This window comes from Conger conger, chromosome 2 (assembly GCF_963514075.1).
Source record: "Conger conger chromosome 2, fConCon1.1, whole genome shotgun sequence".
NCBI classification, from domain to species: domain Eukaryota; kingdom Metazoa; phylum Chordata; class Actinopteri; order Anguilliformes; family Congridae; genus Conger; species Conger conger.
The window spans coordinates 83,233,999-83,252,992 of record NC_083761.1 but is presented as its reverse complement, the minus strand read 5'-3'; the positions used below and the strand labels follow the sequence as shown (position 1 = coordinate 83,252,992).

Genomic DNA, 18,994 nt, shown 5'->3' with positions numbered 1-18,994 from the left:
ACTACGTTAAAGTGCAGACTGTCCCCTTTAATCTGAAGGCATTTGCAGCCACATCAGGCGATCAGTCTCAGAATTACATCCCCTTTCTTTTATACAATCCTTTCATTTAAGGGGACCAAAAATAATTGGACAGTTGGCCTCTCAGCTGTTTCTAATTACTCAGGTGCATGAACTGTGTCTATAGTGCAGGTATAAGAAAGCGTTCAGTATATGGTATTTATTTGAGGCGTTTAATTGCCTTTGGAGTCTGCTTTGACATTTGTCAACACGAGGACCAGAGTTGTGCCAATGGCATTACAGGCATTTAGCAGACACTGTTATCCAGACTGATATGCAATAAAGTGCAAATCAAACCCAGGGACAAGTGCGTTGAGGACCCTAGAGAGGAAAGTACAGTTCTGAGTCCTTGAGTGATCACGTAGATACAACTTGAACCCTTGAAGAGTACATCAACTTACCCACTAGTATACCATGGTCGGCAGCTAGAATACCACAAACAATACAATAACTATTGTTACGGGTGGTGGGGTTTTTGTTCATAGTTAGATCTGTGTACATGTAGTTCTGTTCTGTTTCGTTGTGTGTGTTTTCCCTCTGGTTTCATTTCAGTAATTCACTTTTGTCATCCCTTAGTAGATTCCTCTGTCAGCTAATCATCTGGATTGCCTGCAGCTGGAGTCACCCAATCAACCTATCATCACACACACCCTATTTAAGTTCTTTGTTTGCTCCCAGTCAGGGGATGTGGCAGGTCTCAGATTTCTCTGTTTGTTTGTTTGATACTTTTGATTCTGTTTTGATTATGTAGTTTTTGATTCACTTTTTTTTTTTTTACCTTTTTCAGTTTACCAGCTGTTTGGTAACTTTGTTCTCTTTTTGTCTTTTTTCTAGATTCAGCCGGACGCAGGGTACGAGAGGTAGGGAACTTGGGTATCCGCCTGCAGGTCTACATCTTGTCCTGCACCACATGTAGACTTCTCTCTGTATTAGTACAACAGTTAGAGCGGCGACACTAACCCATGTCTTTGGGGTGCTAGCGCGCCTGTCAAGGGGGTTAGGCTAGGGGGATTAGTCCTGGGGTTGTTTTTGTGTGTTTAGGTAGGGTTAGTTTGTTTTGGGCTTTTTCTTTTAGTAGTCGCTGCATAGCTCAGGGGGTTGGGTACATGTTGTCTCTCGGCCCTGTGTTCCGGTTGTTTTTTTTGTTAATAAATTATTGTTACAACAATTTGGTGTCACTGCCTCCTCCATTTCCACCCCCTCACTGTCTATGTTACGCCGGCGGCCTCCGACCATCAGAGGGGGGCGTAACACTGTACATAAGTACAATTATAAGCTATTGCAAACACAAGGCTAATCAGATATAATATAAATTCACAAAGGGCAGGAAGGATTGTATCCAGAACTTTCATTTGCATACAGTGAAGAGTTTCTCATTTACAAAGACAATCGTAAAGAAATCGTACTGAGCCAGATCTCTTTTAATTGAGTGTCAATAATTAACCCCATACCTTTAGAATTTAGTAATTAAGTGTGACAGAAATTCTTAACACATTTTATGTATAAATCACTAACTAAATAAGGCTTTCATGAAGCATATACTTTACATCACCTTTGACATGTTCATAATGCATTCATTAACAGTTCATTAATGGCATCATGAAACTAAATGTCAGTGACATTCATATACTCCATCGAAGCAGCTGGATTATCAGTCAGACAGTCCAGAAAAAGCCTTCTGAATGAGAACAATCCAGTAGGGAATTGAACCTACAACTTTTGAGTTCCAAACACAGGTCCCAAACTGGTATTCCATTGATATCTTTTAATTAATGTTCTGGTTATGTGGGGTGCACACTTGACTGAGCTCTTCAGTGTTTGTGTTCTACCACTACACTCATCAGGGTGGGTTTTTGTACAGCTCTGCTGTAGCTTTGCTGCACTGTGTATCGGGCACAGTAATACACAGCTGTGTCTCCAGTCTGCAGGCTGCTCCCGTGTAAAGACACCGTGTTACTGGAGGTGTCTCTGGAGATGGTGAACTTGCTCTTTAGTGAATCTTTATAAGCAGTGCCTCCACCCGAGCTTATATACCCAATCCACTCCAGAGCTTTCCCTGCAGGCTGTCGGATCCAGGCTGTGTGATCGCTGCTCACTGAATATGAGACTTTACAGGAGATGGTTAAAGGCTGTCCTGGTGTTACTACTGTAGAGCCTGGCTGTGTGAGTTCAACACAGTGACCATCTGTGGAGACAGAAATAAGAAAAGGGTTTTTGTATAAATCAAGTAAATAATAAAGTCATATAATTATTTAAATAAAACAGGAAAACACTTTTCATTGCAAATTATTAAAATGAAGCTTTATAAAATATTTCACAATAATTTTCATGTGAAATGAATATCTCAATACAGCATGCTCGCTTACAAGATAAAGTTCCCAGCAACACTGCTAATGCTGCAATAGCTCCCATTGTCACACACAGATCTCCCTCTCTGTCTTACAGGTGATGCTCCTGTGTTGGGAGGAGGATTCTCAGGGGCTTTTATAGGAAATACTGTGGACTGAATTTGTTTAAATCTCTGGGGGTTGGAGGAAGGAGAAAAACAAGATAAATTCAGCGGGTCAGAATATCCATTAATAGGAGCACTGCTGCCCCCTCCTGGAGGAGAATTAAAACAGCAGACTGCTTCCACCAGCATTCGTCTGGAATTTACATCAGTAATAATGATCATGGGTTAAATTCAGAGTGAGTGTTCACGTAGTTGGGCGGCACGGATGGTGCAGTGGGTAGCACTGCCGCCTCACAGCAAGGAGGTCCTGGGTTCAGTCCAAAGACATGCAGGTTGGGCTGATTGCTGTTGGATGGTGGATGGATGGATGGATGGATGGATGGATGGATGGATGTTCACATAATTATGATCTTAATATTTGCAAAATCAGATGCTTTCCATCTAGAGTGTTGTCTCGTCTTTTTTACAATCTATTCTCCTGACAAAATTTAAAAAACCTCCTGGAAAAATAAATGTATTTATTTTATTAAATAATGTGTGTATTTGTGTGCTTCGCCCAGGAGAAGTATAAATATTCCATAGATGATCCAAGAACAGACAGGTTTGTATCTGGGCCGTCTATTAGTGTACAGTGGTGATCTGTTTATTTACACATACAGAAATTGTGCTGAGCAGATCTCTTTTAAATCAGTGGCAATAACTAACTATATGCCTCTAAAATGTAGTAGTGAGGAGTAACTAAACAGAATTTGAAAGGTGACCAAGAATTTCCTGCCATCTAATAGCATAAATTATGAGACATAAAGAAAATAACAGAACACTTTAGTGATATTTATAACAGAAACCCTGAGTTTCACTTCATACAGCAGAGTTCATTCCAGGGCTCTCTGCTGTAGCTCTGTGTGATGAAGGGGAAGAGGTTTTTGTGCAGCTCTCCCATCACTCTCTCTCACTGTGGGTGTCTGGATGGTCAGAGAGTGTCCTGGAGTTACAACCATAGAGCCTGGCTGTGTGAGTTCAATACAGTGACCATCTGCGCAGAAATAAATAGAAAATATATGTACCTCATTGAGCAATATAATCATATAAATAAACAGAAAATACATAAATATATAAATATGTAATATATTTAATATTTACATAAGATTGAAAGTAAGAAAAACTGGAAAACATCATCAAATAATTGTCTTTCAAAATAGAACATTTTAATACATCATGGTCACTTACAAGACAAAGCTCCCAGTAACACTGCTAATGCTACAATAGCTCCCATTGTCACACACAGATCTCCCTCTCTGTCTTACAGGTGATGCTCCTGTGTTGGGAGGAGAATTCTCAGGGGCCTTTATAGGAAATACTGTGGGCTGAATTTGTTTAAATCTCTCGGGGGTTGGAGGAAGGAGAAAAACGAGATGAATTCAGAAGGTCAGAATATCCATTAATAGGAGCACTGCTTCCCCCTCCTGGAGGAGAATTAAAACCGGAGACTGATTCTACTCTGGAATTGATGTCACTCATAAAGCTAAAGGTTTCAATTCAGAATGAATGCTCTCATAGTTATGATTTTGATATGCATGCTTTGTGATGTATTAAATCAACATTGCACAACAAACTACACAAAAGTGCATTTGAGTGCTCTTTTACTTCTTGGATTTGGCAGTCTTATTATCCCCATTACGTCCAGGCAAAAGCAAAGGGAGGTGATATACAGGGCAGTCTGTAGGTCTTTGGACAGTAGTAGAATGTATGTTCTTTTACTCTGTACTCCAGCACATTGAATTGGAAATGAAGCAATGACTATGTTAAAGTACAGACTGACTCCTTTAATCTGAGGGCATTTACAGCCGCATCAGGTGATCAGTGTAGGAATTACATCCCCTTTTAAACAGTCCCTTCATTTTAGGGGACCAAAGATAATTGGACAGCCCCTCAGCCTTTTCTGATTACTCAGGTCATTCAACTGAGTACAGGTAAAAGAAAGCTTTCAGTATATGGTATTGATTTGAGGCATTGAATTGTCTTTGGAGTCTGCTTTGTCAATGTTTGTCAACATGAGGGCCAGAGTTGTGCCAATAACAGTCAAAGAAGCCATTATGAGTCTGAGAAATTAGAAAAAAAAATCGTCAGAGACATGGAGACAGAAATAAAAAAGATGTTTGAGAGTGTATCAATAAGTAATATAATTACTCATTTCAACAGCACACAGTATTAAACTGCTGGTGTAACATTTCTGAAAGTAACTTTATCACAGAATAATCTTAAATTGAAAGTAAAAGTATGAAAACATCTTGCTCACTTACAAGATAAAGTCATGAGTAACACTGCTAATGCTTATATAGGCCTATATATAAATATATATTTCTTCATACTTTTTAATTTTTAATTTCTTCTCGTGGAAGGAGGATAAGCAGAGTAAGAATTTAATTGTATGCTGTCACTGTTGTGTTTTACTGTGCGTATGACAATACAACTCTTGAGTCTTGTATTAGTCAAAGTTACTAATGTAGAAATGTAGAAACAATCATTTTCGAATATTGTAGAGACAGAGCAGCATTTCAGCCTGCTGGTTAGCAGGTGACTTGAAAAGGTATATAAAAGATGTCCAAGAAAGTTCAGGTATCTATTAGCATGAATTAAACCAAAAGAACAGAACACTTCAGTGATATTTATAACAGAAACCCTGAGTTTCACTTCATACAGCAGAGTTCATTTCAGGGCTCTCTGCTGTAGCTCTGTGTGATAAAGGGGAAGAGGTTTTTGTGCGGCTCTCCCCTCACTCTCTCTCACTGTGCGTCTCTGGCACAGTAATACACGGCAGTGTCTTCAGCTGTCAGGCTGTTCATCTGTAAATACAGCTTGCTGTTGGAGTCGTCTCTGGAGATGGTGAATCTTCCCTGAACAGACTGGGAATAGCTGATGGGTGAACTATATGTGCCAATATAGGCAACCCACTCCAGTCCCTTCCCAGGAGCCTGTCTGACCCAGGCCATATAGTAGCCACTGAATGTGAACCCAGAGGCTGTACAGGTCAGTTTGTGGGATTCTCCAGGCTTTTTATCTGCTGGTTCAGACTCAGTCAGTGTCTGACATTCAACACCTGTGAAATGAAGAAAGATTTAGTACTCATAATTTACGACCTCACAAATATAATGACTGTCAATTGTAAAAGCGGATTAAAACATACTTGTAAAGAACACTGTAATGAGAAGCAGGCCAGTTATAACAGTCATGGTGAAAGTCTTTGACTGCAGTCTGTGATGATAGTCCTTCAGTCAGTCTCCAACAACAGTCCCTCCCACGTCAGTGCCGAGAGGTAAATGTAGAAGGAAGAGCTCAGAGTTTGCATCAACTCCTCCTCACTGGGTGGGCAGATCTCTCACTGTTTATAAAGATCTTCACATTCAAGTCCAGATTACCCAATCAGGTGCAGCAACAGCCTCCACCCTCAGAGCAGTGGCCCAGTAACCTGTAACATTACAAATATTTCAAATAATGAAGATAAATATGATATAAATTCTATATATTATAAGTATCAACAGTTGCAATGCCACTATTTTTAATCAATATTACCATCGACGGGTGTTACATGTAATAACAGAACTGGAATGAAGGTATTTCCTGTTTTTCAGAAACAGAGACTCTTGGGCCACGTCATATATAGAGCCACCGCAGGTGCAGCGAGTCACAAATTAGCCACAGGATAGTGTACGAACTGCATGGGGAGAGAGAGAAAGAGCTCCGTATACAGAAACAGTGGCTGCACTGTTCATAACATTTTGTCCTATTTCCAGAAAATCTTATTCATTTATTGCGCTTTGCTTGTTGTGTTGCCAATTTCTGTGTCAGGTTCTGTGTTTTTCATTGTCACGTTTTTGTTTAAGTGGTTAGTGTTTCTGTGTTATGTTACCCTCTGTGCAGTTAGTTGGCAGACTGGCATGAGCCTTACCCATGCTCTGCAGTGGACTCCTGTTTTGACCTAGACTGCTGTCTCTTGATTTACCCTTTTGTTCTGATTTGACCCGTTGTGTTTGGACTCTGTTTCCCTATCAGGTTTTTGATTTTGGTTTCTCCTTTTGTTTGCACTGCCCGTCTGTTATTGACCCTTTGCTTGTCACATCGGCCACATATTGGATTATCCCTGCTGAACCCGTTTACTTGTGTACCGACCCTTTGTCTGGACTCTCGTTTTCAGACAGCCTGACCTCTGTCACTACTGTTTGCTGGATATCGTCCCCTGCCTGGCTGTTCTGTTTTGAAGTCAATAAAGACTTTAACATTAACTTTTGTGGTCTCGCTCTTGGGTTCAGTGTTGTGATTCCTGACATTCTGATTACAGTTATGACAGGGTTAAAGCACAGCAGCTCAATATGAAGACTATATCCAAACTTCCCACAATTGTACAGGACACACCCTTCGTACAGAGGTCATGGTGTCCTCTGTGTGGGACAAAGACAGGCTGCTGGCTCATGTGCTTCCAGGAGACCTTCCCTGAGGTGGGGGAGAGCCGGTGATTTCTCAATGTTTTCTTTTTCCGGTAGTGATTGTTATATATGGGGGTATATGTGGTTCTAGTCTCGCCCTGCAGGTGAAGCCAGGAGGTGTACCCTGCACTGATTACTCACCCACCACACCTGCCTTAGGCTGGAGTATATAAACTCCTCCCCTTGGTCCACATGCTCTCTCTCTCTCTTTGTCTTGGCAGACAGCTCTGCTGCAGCAGGGCCTTCAACTGCCCCCGGTTTGTTTTGAGCAGTTCATAGTTCCTGTGTTACAATGAATTTTGTTATTTTCAAAAGCGAACTATCTATTTCTATTGTTATATTCCTTGAGCCAGGGTTGTAACAGTGACAAACCCATCCACCCTCCAGGAATGGAGTTGCCCAACTGAAAGTTTTTAAGTGAAACAAAGAGAAAAAGGAAGTAAGTACGTTTTTAACCCCAATCTTCTGCATGAAAGACAGTTGCACGAATCACAACACTAAATGAGCCGGGAGTAAGGGCTGTCTTTTCGGTATACGAGACTACCTGACTGATGAGCTAGCACGCAGGAGCGGACCGAAACAGTTCTGGTACGAGTGGTGTTGCCCATAAGGATTTTCATGGGATCGCTTCATGATTCATGATACAGTTATCATTAGGCTCTGTTTGCTCATGTAATTATTCCCTACTAAGTTATTTTATAATGTCCGATTCAACAAGTGAAAAAATAGGTAAATAATACAATTAGCCTATGTTAAGTGCCTGTTGACAACACAATGCGGGAAGTTGAAATAAAGAGGGACAATTTGTCTGGGTTAGACTGGGCAGTAAAAGTGCTTAAGTAACTGGGGACACTTGGCACTTGACGACCACCACGACAACCCGCGAGGGAAAGTGGGGATTTGCTTCGTTATATCGACAACCCGAAACTCAAACCAAACCGATCAGGTGGTTCTTCACTCGTTTGTCATCGGTCACGTGATTTTCCTCGAAGCAGAGCTTACGTACTCTAAACATGCCTCGGTATAATTGGCAACAGCACTATACTTTTATAACGAGCTGTTTATTTACGGTTAAAACGTTTCACATACTTTGTGTTCACACAGTTGTGCCATTCGCTAGTAGAACCAGCCAACAATAACCATAACATATTAATCTCCTATTAATTAATACTTTATGTTGCTGTGACTGATTCAGAATAATATGATCTGTTCAGTTCTGAAATGCAGTAATACAGATCAAAGGATTCAAAATATAATCTTCTTATCTAAATTAAGTGAGTAGCTTTAAAGAATGAATGTTGTAAAGATGTGGTAGTTTGCATGGGGCATTATTTTGTGAATTATTCTGTGTGCACATGATGGTAGTGTTTTACTGCAGAACTCATCAGGGTGGGTTTTTGTACAGCCCTGCTGTAGCTTTGCTGCACTATGTGTCTCGGGCACAGTAATACACAGCTGTGTCTCCAGTCTGCAGGCTGCTCCCTTGTGAAGACACTGTGTTACTGGAGGTGTCTCTGGAGATGGTGAACTTGCTCTTGAGTGAATCTTTATAATATGTGCTTCCACCCGAGCTTAAATACCCAATCCACTCCAGAGCTTTCCCTACTGGCTGGCGGATCCAGGCTGTAGCATCACTGCTCACTGAATATGAGACTTTACAGGAGATGGTTAAAGGCTGTCCTGGTGTTACTACCATAGAGCCTGGCTGTGTGAGTTCAACACAGTGACCATCTGTGGAGACAGAAAACATGATGAAAAGAACAATTTTCCCCTTATTTTCAGTACATTATCCTGGAAATAAATGTAATGCTGAACAACAAATGTAGATGACATAAGTATTTTCTGTGCGTTCATGTTTCCGTAAATACGACACGTGATTTTAGTATCAATTTTGTTGCATTAATGGTTTGCAGATATGACAAAGAACAGGAAGGTTTTTATCTGGACCTTTTGTCAGTGTAAGAGTGGTGATGTCTTCATAGACATTTACAGAAGTAGTCCTCTTCCACCTCAATGACAGTAGTAAGTAATATTGTGCTATTTAGCCGGTCCAATTCAAACAAATATGAAAGCAGCCTGCTTGTTTATATTTTACATTAAATTTATATAAAGTCAGTTGAACATAAGAGACAGTGGACCATTTGGAAAATATTTATGCAGGGTTTACTGGATTTTAAAAATATCCTTGTGTGATTGGTGGACATTTGAAACATGTTTCTGTGACTTGTCATCATGATCACAATCCAAACCAAATGTTGTAGAGACAGAACAGCATTACAGCCTGCTGGTTAGCAGGTGACTGAAAAGGGTATTTAAAAGATGTCCAAGAATTATCTGGCATCTAATAGTATGAATAACAACTAAAGAACTGAACACTTCAGTGATATTTATAACAGAAACCCTGAGTTTCACTTCATACAGCAGAGTTCATTCCAGGGCTCTCTGCTGTAGCTCTGTGTGATAAAGGGGAAGAGGTTTTTGTGCGGCTCTCCCCTCACTCTCTCTCACTGCGTGTCTCTGGCACAGTAATACACAGCAGTGTCTTCAGCTGTCAGGCGGCTCATCTGTAAATACAGTTTGTTGTTGGAGTCGTCTCTGGAGATGGTGAATCTTCCCTCAACAGACTGGGAATAGTAGATGGGTGAACTAGATGTGTCAATATAAGCAACCCACTCCAGTGCCTTCCCAGGAGCCTGTCTGATCCAGTGCAGATATAAGCCACTGAATGTGAACCCAGAGGCTGTACAGGTCAGTTTGTGGGATTCTCCAGGCTTTTTAACTGCTGGTTCAGACTCAGTCAGTGTCTGACATTTACCACCTGTGAAAGTAACAAAGATTTAGTACTCTACAACATCTGAAGTAAGAATTCAGTAAAAATGAAATGAATGGCAGATTAAAACATACTTGAAAAGAACACTGTAATGAGAAGCAGGCTGGTTATAACAGTCGTGGTGAAAGTCTTTGACTGCAGTCTGTGATGATAGTCCTACAGTCAGTCTCCAACAACAGTCCCTCCTCCCTCAGTGCAGAGAGGTAAATGTAGAAGGAAGAGCTCAGAGTTTGCATCAACTCCTCCCCACTGGGTGGGCAGATCTCACACTGTTTAAATAGAGCAGTCAGAGCTGTAGACGGGACTCAGATCATATAGCAGTTGTGAGTTTTATCCATCATTATAGCCGTGTGTCTCTCAGATGGCTGATGCCTGCATTATTATTCATAGTGAATCCAGGGAGTTTCCTGGCAGGTGAGGGTGGGAGAGTGGAGCCAGGAGCTCAGTACATCACAAGTCACTCTAATGAGAGTGTCCAACACAGACATCATAGGACCACTCAGTACATGAATCACCCTGATATCCAGCCGTAAACTTTGGATGCTGTATGTCTGACACATGTCTACTTTTTTCCCAGTATTTTGATTCTGGTGATGAGTGTGAAGCACAGAGCCATAAACTGCCAATACATACTCAACACAGGCAGTACTACATTTGATCAATCCTTTGATAAATTCAGCGGGCCAGAACATATATTATGAGGAGCACTTCTGCCCTCTACTGGAGAACTATTGAAAAATCAGGACAGGATGCTTGTTCTTCTATGGGAAAGACATCAGCTGATCTCATGATATTTGCAGTAAAAATATTCTCATTATACAACAAATACAGAGGTTTTGATCAGGACCTTTTGTTTGCATTCAGTGATATGACCTCTACAATGACAATACTAATGTCTGTAAGAAGCACTAATAAACTGGTAACACTCTTTATGATGTAAAACTAAATAAAGCTACCACATAGAAGCATATGCTCCGCCATCATGAGATAAATAATACATTTTTGACACTTTCATTAATGCTTCCATACAGGACACAGTCAGTGTTAATGACATTTTTACTTGCAGTCCATTTCTGCAGCTGAAGTCTGACTGATGCAAACGAGCATCATGTTCAGCGCTTGGATATCTATCTCCAGCAGGGAGCTGCACCTACAATTTCAGAGTTACAAGCTCTGTTCCCAAAACATTAAAGATGCTTTTCCTGACATGGAGAAGCCCTGCTGCTCTTTACTAAGCCTCTGGAAAACCCCACACTTCCCACAATTCCACAGGACAAAGAGGAATAAAGAGATCATGAGATAAATAACCCCTCATTGCTCCAGGGGAGGATTGTCTCCTGCTTCGTCTAATCAACTGTACACTCTGGATAAGAGCGTCTGCCAAATGCCATTAATGTAATACTCTACATCGCCTTTCACATGTTCATAATGCATTCATTACTGGTTCATTAATGGTATCATGAAACTAAATTTCAGTAACATTCATGAACTCCATTGATGGGAATTGAACCTACAACTTTTGAGTTCCAAACACAGGTCCCAAACCGGTATGCCATTGACATATTTTATTTAATGTCCTGGTTATATGGGGTGCAGACTTCACTGAGCTCTTCAATGTTTGTGTTCTACCACTACACTCATCAGGGTGGGTTTTTGTACAGCCCTGCTGTAGCTCTGCTGCACTGTGTCTCTCGGGCACAGTAATACACAGCTGTGTCTCCAGTCTGCAGGCTGCTCCCTTGCAAAGACACTGTGCTGCTGGAGGTGTCTCTGGAGATGGTGAACTTGTTTTTTAGAGAATCTTTATAAGCAGTGCTTCCATCATAGCAAATGATCCCAACCCACTCCAGAGCTTTCCCTGCAGGCTGTCGGATCCAGCCTGTACAATACGTGCTTGTGAGGGAATACCCAGAGACTTTACAGCTGATGGTCAGAGAGTGTCCTGGAGTAACAACCATAGAGCCTGGCTGTGTGAGTTCAACACAGTGACCATCTGTGTGAAAGATGAAAAGGACAATTATTAGAAATGCATGAGAAATGTATTAAGTAATGGAATTATCAAAAAGTGCTTGTTAAAATATTTAAGGAAAAAATAAAAAATATTTCATGAAAACTAAAAATATTCTTCAAAATATGAATACTGAAATATATTGCCAAAGATCCAAATTTGCACAATTACATGATAAAGTTCCCAGCAACACTGCTAATGCTACAATAGCTCCCATTGTCACACCCAGATCTCACTCTCTGTCTTACAAGTGATGCTCCTGTGTTGGGGGGAGAATTCTCAGGGGCTTTTATAGGAAATACTGTGGGCTGAATTTGTTTAAATCTCTGGGGATTGGAGGAAGGAGAAAAACAAGATAAATTCAGAGGGTCAGAATATCCATTATAAGGAGCACTGCTGCCCCCTCCTGGAGGAGAATTAAATCAGCAGATCAGCAAGCTGCTAAAGTTTAATTCATGAACTACAGGTTTACCAAGAAGCTTTTATCTGAACTTGGACTATCTGGACTATCTGGACAATGATATTGTACATATTTACAGTCCTCCTTTACCCCAAAGTGTATAGATAACTCCACATATCTCTGAAATCTACATACCAGTAAAGTAAACCATTTCCCATGATTTTCACTTCATTATCCTGGAAATAAATGTAATGCTGAAAAGCAAATGTAAAAAAAGCTGATTTTATCTGTATGTTTGTGTTTTCCTGAATAACACAGATGATTTTAGCATAAAATGTGTTGCATTCGTGGTTTGCAGATATGACAAAGAACAGGAAGGGTTTTATTTGGACCTTTTGTCAGTGAAAGAGTGGTAATGTGCACATTCACATTTACAGAAGTGGTCCTCTTCCACCTCATTGACAGTAATGACAAATAGTGTGTCATTAAGCCAATTCAGTGGAAACAAATATGAAAGCAGCCTGCTTATTTATATTTTGCAGTAAATAAAAATATAGTGTGTTGAACATAAGAGACAGTGGACCATTTGGGAAATATTTATGCAAGATTTAAATATTTTTTAAATATCCATATGAGGTTGGTGTAAGTGTGAAAACTGTTTCTGGCAATGTATGTTTTCTCTGACTCGTCATCATGATCACAATGATCACAAACCGAATATTGTAGAGGCACAACAGCATTACAGCCTGCAGATTAGCAGGGGACTCTAAAAGGTATAAAAAAGAATCAACCAGGATCTATTAGCATGAATTAGGCCAAAAGAACAGAACACTGCAGTGATATTTATAACAGAAACCCTGAGTTTCACTTCATACAGCAGAGTTCATTCCAGGGCTCTCTGCTGTAGCTTTGTGTGATAAAGGGGAAGAGGTTTTTGTGCGGCTCTCCCCTCACTCTCTCTCTCACTGTGACTCTCTGGCACAGTAATACACAGCAGTGTCTTCAGCTGTCAGGCTGTTCATCTGTAAATACAGCTTGCTGTTGGAGTCGTCTCTGGAGATGGTGAATCTTCCCTGAATATACTGGGAATAGTAGATGGGTGAACTATATGTGCCAATAGTGGCAACCCACTCCAGTCCCTTCCCAGGAGCCTGTCTGACCCAGCCCATCCAGGAGCTGCTGAAGGTGAACCCAGAGGCTGTACAGGTCAGTTTGTGGAATTGTCCAGGCTTTTTAACTGCTCAGACAGTGTCTGACATTCAACACCTGTGAAAGTAAGAAATATTTAGTACTCTACAACATCTGAAGTAAGATTTCTGTAAAAATTAAATGATTGGCAGGTCAAAACATACTTGTAAAGACCACTGTATTCAGAAGCAGGCTGGTTATAACAGTCATGGTTAAAGTCTTTGACTGCAGTCTGTGATGATAGTCCTACAGTCAGTCTCCAACAACAGTCCCTCCTCCCTCAGTGCAGAGAGGTAAATGTAGAAGGAAGAGCTCAGAGTTTGCATCAACTCCTCCTCACTGGGTGGGCAGATTTCACACTGTTTATGAAGATCTTCACATTCTGCAGAAGTCCAGAATACCCAAACTGGCCTCAAACTGGACCTCCACCCAACCTCTATCTTTTCAGACAGAAGTGTGTCTAGCTGCTTAATGACAGTACACTCAAAGCTGTGCTTATGGGAGATGTGTGACCCTCCTCTTAAAATCATACTTAAAAAATTTCTGGCCAATCGTACCCTGTTTTTTCCTCAGTCCTCCATGTGCTGCTGATGACTCACCACTACAACCCTGCCCCCTGGTGGGCAGAAGGAGTGCAACACCGCTTCTTCAGGCCGTGCCCTCTCAAGCCCCAGACTGTGATTCCAGAGTGCTTAGGGGTGCTGTATGCGGTGATCCTCCCTGCCAAATCCCCCCCTCACCCGCCCAGTAACCTGTAACATTACAAATATTTCAAATAATGAATATAAATATGATATAAATTCTATATATTATAGGTATAAACAGTCGCGATGCCACTATTTTTATTAAATATTACCATCGACGGGTGTTACATGTAATAACAGAACTGGAATGAAGGTATTTCCTGTTTTTCAGAAACAGAGACTCTTGGGCTACGTCATATATAGAGCCAGGTGCAGGACAGTGTACGGACTGCAAAGGGAGAGAGAAAGAGCTCAAAATACAGAAACAGTGTCTGCATTGTTCAAAACATTTGGTCGTATTTACAGAAAATCTGATTCATGCATTGTGCTTTGCTTGCTGTTTAGCCAATTTCTGATTACATTTATGACATGGTTCAAGCACTGCAGCTCAGTATGAAGACTCCCAAACTTCCCACAATTCCACAGGACACACCCTTTGCACACTGGTCACAGGGTCCCCTCTGTGGGACAAAGACAGGCTGCTGGCTGATGTGTCTGAAGCAGAATTCCAGCGCTGCTGTAACGTCCCTCATGTGCTTCCAGAAGACCTTCACTAAGGTGGGGGACAGCAGGTGACCAATTCCAGCAGAGCCTTTAGTGTGTGACTCACACATTCACTATTTCAAGCTTTTTAACTGCTGGTTCACACACAGGCCCGGATTCAACACTCATCTTCCCGGAATTCAGAAATCACCCAAATATGGAAGCTATTCCTGGCCACATTTCCAATTATGAAATTACCATGATAATGAAAACTCAAGACACAAATGAACAAAAGGCCATATCGTAAATTTTGAAAATTCAGCATGAATTAATAAAAGACTGCATGCAATTGGATTAAGGCAGTGTTTATTTGGTTTCAAAAAGACCCACCTTGTATAATTCGTTACCACCACGTTAGTTCTTTATTGTTCATCACGACTGCATACAAATGTCAATCAAAAGCCACGCCCATGGATACAGATCCATGTTTCAGCTCCTGATGTTTTCTTCAGGCTTCTTGAACCGTTGACAATTTACAGCCAATTGTCTTGGAAAAACGGATGTGTTTCTTGCGGGCTCAAGTGCACACTGGTGACACCTGCTGGTGAAATAATGTACAGCTGCCGAATAATGACGTGTCCTTTTCCGGAGCACAGATGCGCAGAATATCCATTATGAGGAGCACTGCTGCCCCCTCCTGCAGCAAGAATACCCCAAATAGCACAATGACTGTACATAAATGCTATTATAAGCTATAGCAAACACAAGGCTAATCAGATATCATATAAATGCACAAAGTGCAGCAAGGATTGTATATAGAACTTTTATTTGCATACAGTGAAGATTTACTCATTTACAAAGACAATCGTAAATAAATTGTACTGAGCCAGATCTCTTTTAATTGAGTGTCAATAATTAACTCCATACCTCTAGAATTTAGTAATTAAGTGTGACAGAAATTCTTCACACATTTTATGTATAAATAACTAACTAAATAAGGCTTTCATGAAGCATATACTCTACATCACCTTTGACATGTTCATAATGCATTCATTACCGGTTCATTAATGGCATCATGAAACTAAATGTTAGTGACATTCATGGACTCCATCGATGCAGCTGGATTATCAGTCAGACAGTCCAGGAAAAGCCTTCTGAATGAGTACAATGCAGTAGGGAATTGAACCTACAACTTTTGAGTTCCAAACATACGTCCCAAACTGGTATTCCATTGATATATTTTAATTAATGTTCTGGTTATATGGGGTGCAGACTTCACTGAGCTCTTCAATGTTTGTGTTCTGCCACAACATTCATCAGGGAGGGTTTTTGTACAGCCCTGCTGTAGCTTTGCTGCACTGTGTGTATCGGGCACAGTAATACACAGCTGTGTCTCCAGTCTGCAGGCTGCTCCCTTGTAAAAACACTGTGTTACTGGAGGTGTCTCTGGAGATGGTGAACTTGTTTTTTAGTGAATCTTTATAAGCAGTGCTTCCACTGCCACAGACACGTCCAACCCACTCCAGAGCTTTCCCTGCAGGCTGTCGGATCCAGCCTGTACAGTAGCTGCTCAGTCAGTCAGGGAATACCCAGAGACTTTACAGGAGATGGTCAGAGAGTGTCTTGGAGTTACAACCATAGCTGGCTATGTGAGTTCAACACAGTGACCATCTGTGTTAAAGATGAAAAGGATAATTATTAGAAATGTGTTAGAAATGCATTAGGTACTTGGTACAATATTTAAAGAGACATTTAAATAAAAAAGTTAATAGTAGTCTATGAAATCTGAAAATACAAAAATAATTTATGCACACTTACAAGATAAAATCCCAAGTAACACTGCTAATGCTGCAATAGCTCCCATTGTCACACACAGATCTCCCTCTCTGTCTTACAGGTGATGCTCCTGTGTTGGGAGGAGAATTCTCAGGGGCTTTTATAGGAAATACTCTGGACTGAATTTGTTTAATCTCCCGGGGTTGGAGGAAGAAAAAAACAAGATAAATTCAGAGGGTCAGAATATCCATTATGACGGGGCACTGCTGCCCCCTCCTGGGGGATAATTGAAACAGCAGATTAGCTAATTGGTCAAGTTTTATACAGATTTACCAAGAAGCCTGTCTGACTTTTTGTCCAAGTGTCCAATGATAATGTACTCAATTACAATCATCCTTTACCCCAAAGACTATAGATAACTCCATGTATAGTATAAAAGAACACATTTGAGATTTCCAAATATTCATTTTCCAAAAGATTTAATTTTACAGAGACATTTTTGTATTTAATTTTTAACAAGTAATATATTACTGTCAGCAATTGACTAATTTTTACAAAAAAACTTCAGAAGCAAGGAGCCAACCAAAGTCTGCAGAAGAACTGTGGCAACTTTTCCAACACGCTTGGAACAACCTCCCTGCTGATTGTCTTATAGAATTGCAGGACATCTCAGGGAAGTGATGTAGTTTTAACGCCGAATCCTGAAAAACAAATGTAAATACTGGCAGATTTCATGTTCATGAATAACACAGACACTTTTAGTCTAAAATGTGTTGTGTTAATGGTTTGCAGATATGACAAAGAACAGGAAAGTTTACATCTGGACCTTTTGTAAGAGTGGTAAAGTTTCCATTTACATAAGTGGTCCTCTTTCACCTCAATGACAGTAATAAGTAACATTGTGCCATTAAGCCAACACAGTTTAAACAAATATGAAAGCAGCTTGCTTGTTTATATTTTACAGTAAATTAACATATAGTGTGGTGTGTTGAACGTAAGAGACAGTGGACCATTTGGGAAACATTTATGCAATGTTTACAGGATTTTTAAAGAGGTTGGTGTAAGTATGAAACATGTTTCTGTGAATGTAAGTTTTTGAATATATATTAAAAACTTTGAAACTTTTGAATATAATATAGTCAAGAAAGAACAGCAATACAGTCTGCAGGTTAGCAGAAGGGTATTTAATGTCCAAGAATTATCAGGCATATAGTATGAACGAAAACAAAAGAACAAAACACTTCAGTGATATTTATAACAGAAACCCTGAGTTTCACTTCATACAGCAGAGTTCATTCCAGGGCTCTCTGCTGTAGCTCTGTGTGATAAAGGGGAAGAGGTTTTTGTGCGGCTCTCCCCTCACTCTCTCTCACTGTGTGTCTCTGGCACAGTAATACACAGCAGTGTCTTCAGCTGTCAGGCTGTTCATCTGTAAATGCAGCTTGCTGTTGGAGTCGTCTCTGGAGATGGTGAATCTTCCCTGAACAGACTGGGCATAATAACTCGAGCTGCTATACTGAGATCCCAACCACTCCAGTCCCGTCCCAGGAGCCTGTCTGACCCAGCCCATCCAGTAGCTGCTGAATGTGAACCCAGAGGCTGTACAGGTCAGTGTGTGAGAGTCTCCTGGTCTCTTTACCACCGCTTCAGATTCTGTCAGGACAATCTCACACTGAACACCTGTAATTAAAATAAAAATTAGATTTTATCTGTGGAACATGGAAGAAGCAGAGATAAAAGGAAAGAGAGAGAGAGAGAGAGAGAGAGAGAGAGAGAGAGAGAGAGAGAGAGAGAGAGAGAGAGAGAGAGAGACCTGAGAGAGTGAGAGCTGTGAGGAGCAGCAGGGCTGGTAGGAGCTTCATGGCTGCAGGAGAGAAGGAGGAGTGCTGAGTTAAAGTACAGACTGAGTCCCACTGACTGCTGCTCTGCTTCTCACACTGACACTGGCTCCATTTAAAGCTGTGGGAGGTTTGCACTGCACCATCCTCTAGGGGAGGGCAGAGTGAGGGCCACTGCTGACCACACTCACTCCAGCTGCACAGAAACATAGTGTTCATCACATTCAGTTCAACACATTCATTTCTGCACAGAAATGTAGAGTACATTTTGTGATTTATATTAATATTAATCGCAAAAAAACTAGGTTTTAAGTTAAATGTTTGCATTTGCTGAAAACCTCAAAAGACAGGAAAAGAAACTGATCAGCCATAACGCTTACATCGACATGTTCTCCATCCAGGTGTATAAGCACAGATCTCTGACAACTTGCTACAGTCCTGTAGTTTATATTCAGTTTGTGTAGAACAAGACGTTCTAATTTATTTTTTACGCATTTAGGCTACATGACATCATATTATTCTTCTGATCAATTAAACTGATATTAAATAAATTGACTGGCTCACTAGCTAATTTAAGTCAAGAAAATACCATTCTCCCAATTTCTTATACGCTTATACCATCTACTGGCAAAAAGTTATATTTTGCTGTTCATTGACGATAAATTCTATAAATGTTGCCAGTTTGGGCGGGTGCCCGAGGATAGATAAAATTCGGGCTACTTTTTACACTATTGGGCG

The 18,994-nt window shown here is 40.7% G+C and overlaps 1 gene segment (V, D, J or C); it reads right to left on the bottom strand.

The window, feature by feature from the left end:
• Positions 1-5,307: 5,307 nt before the first annotated feature.
• LOC133113229 (immunoglobulin heavy variable 3-11-like) lies at positions 5,308-5,739 on the bottom strand (the record flags this gene model as incomplete). The annotated part of the segment is given in 2 exon segments: positions 5,308-5,606; positions 5,694-5,739. Coding segments are annotated over 2 exon segments (345 nt in total), but the record flags the coding sequence as incomplete, so codon positions are not given.
• Positions 5,740-18,994: the final 13,255 nt, after the last annotated feature.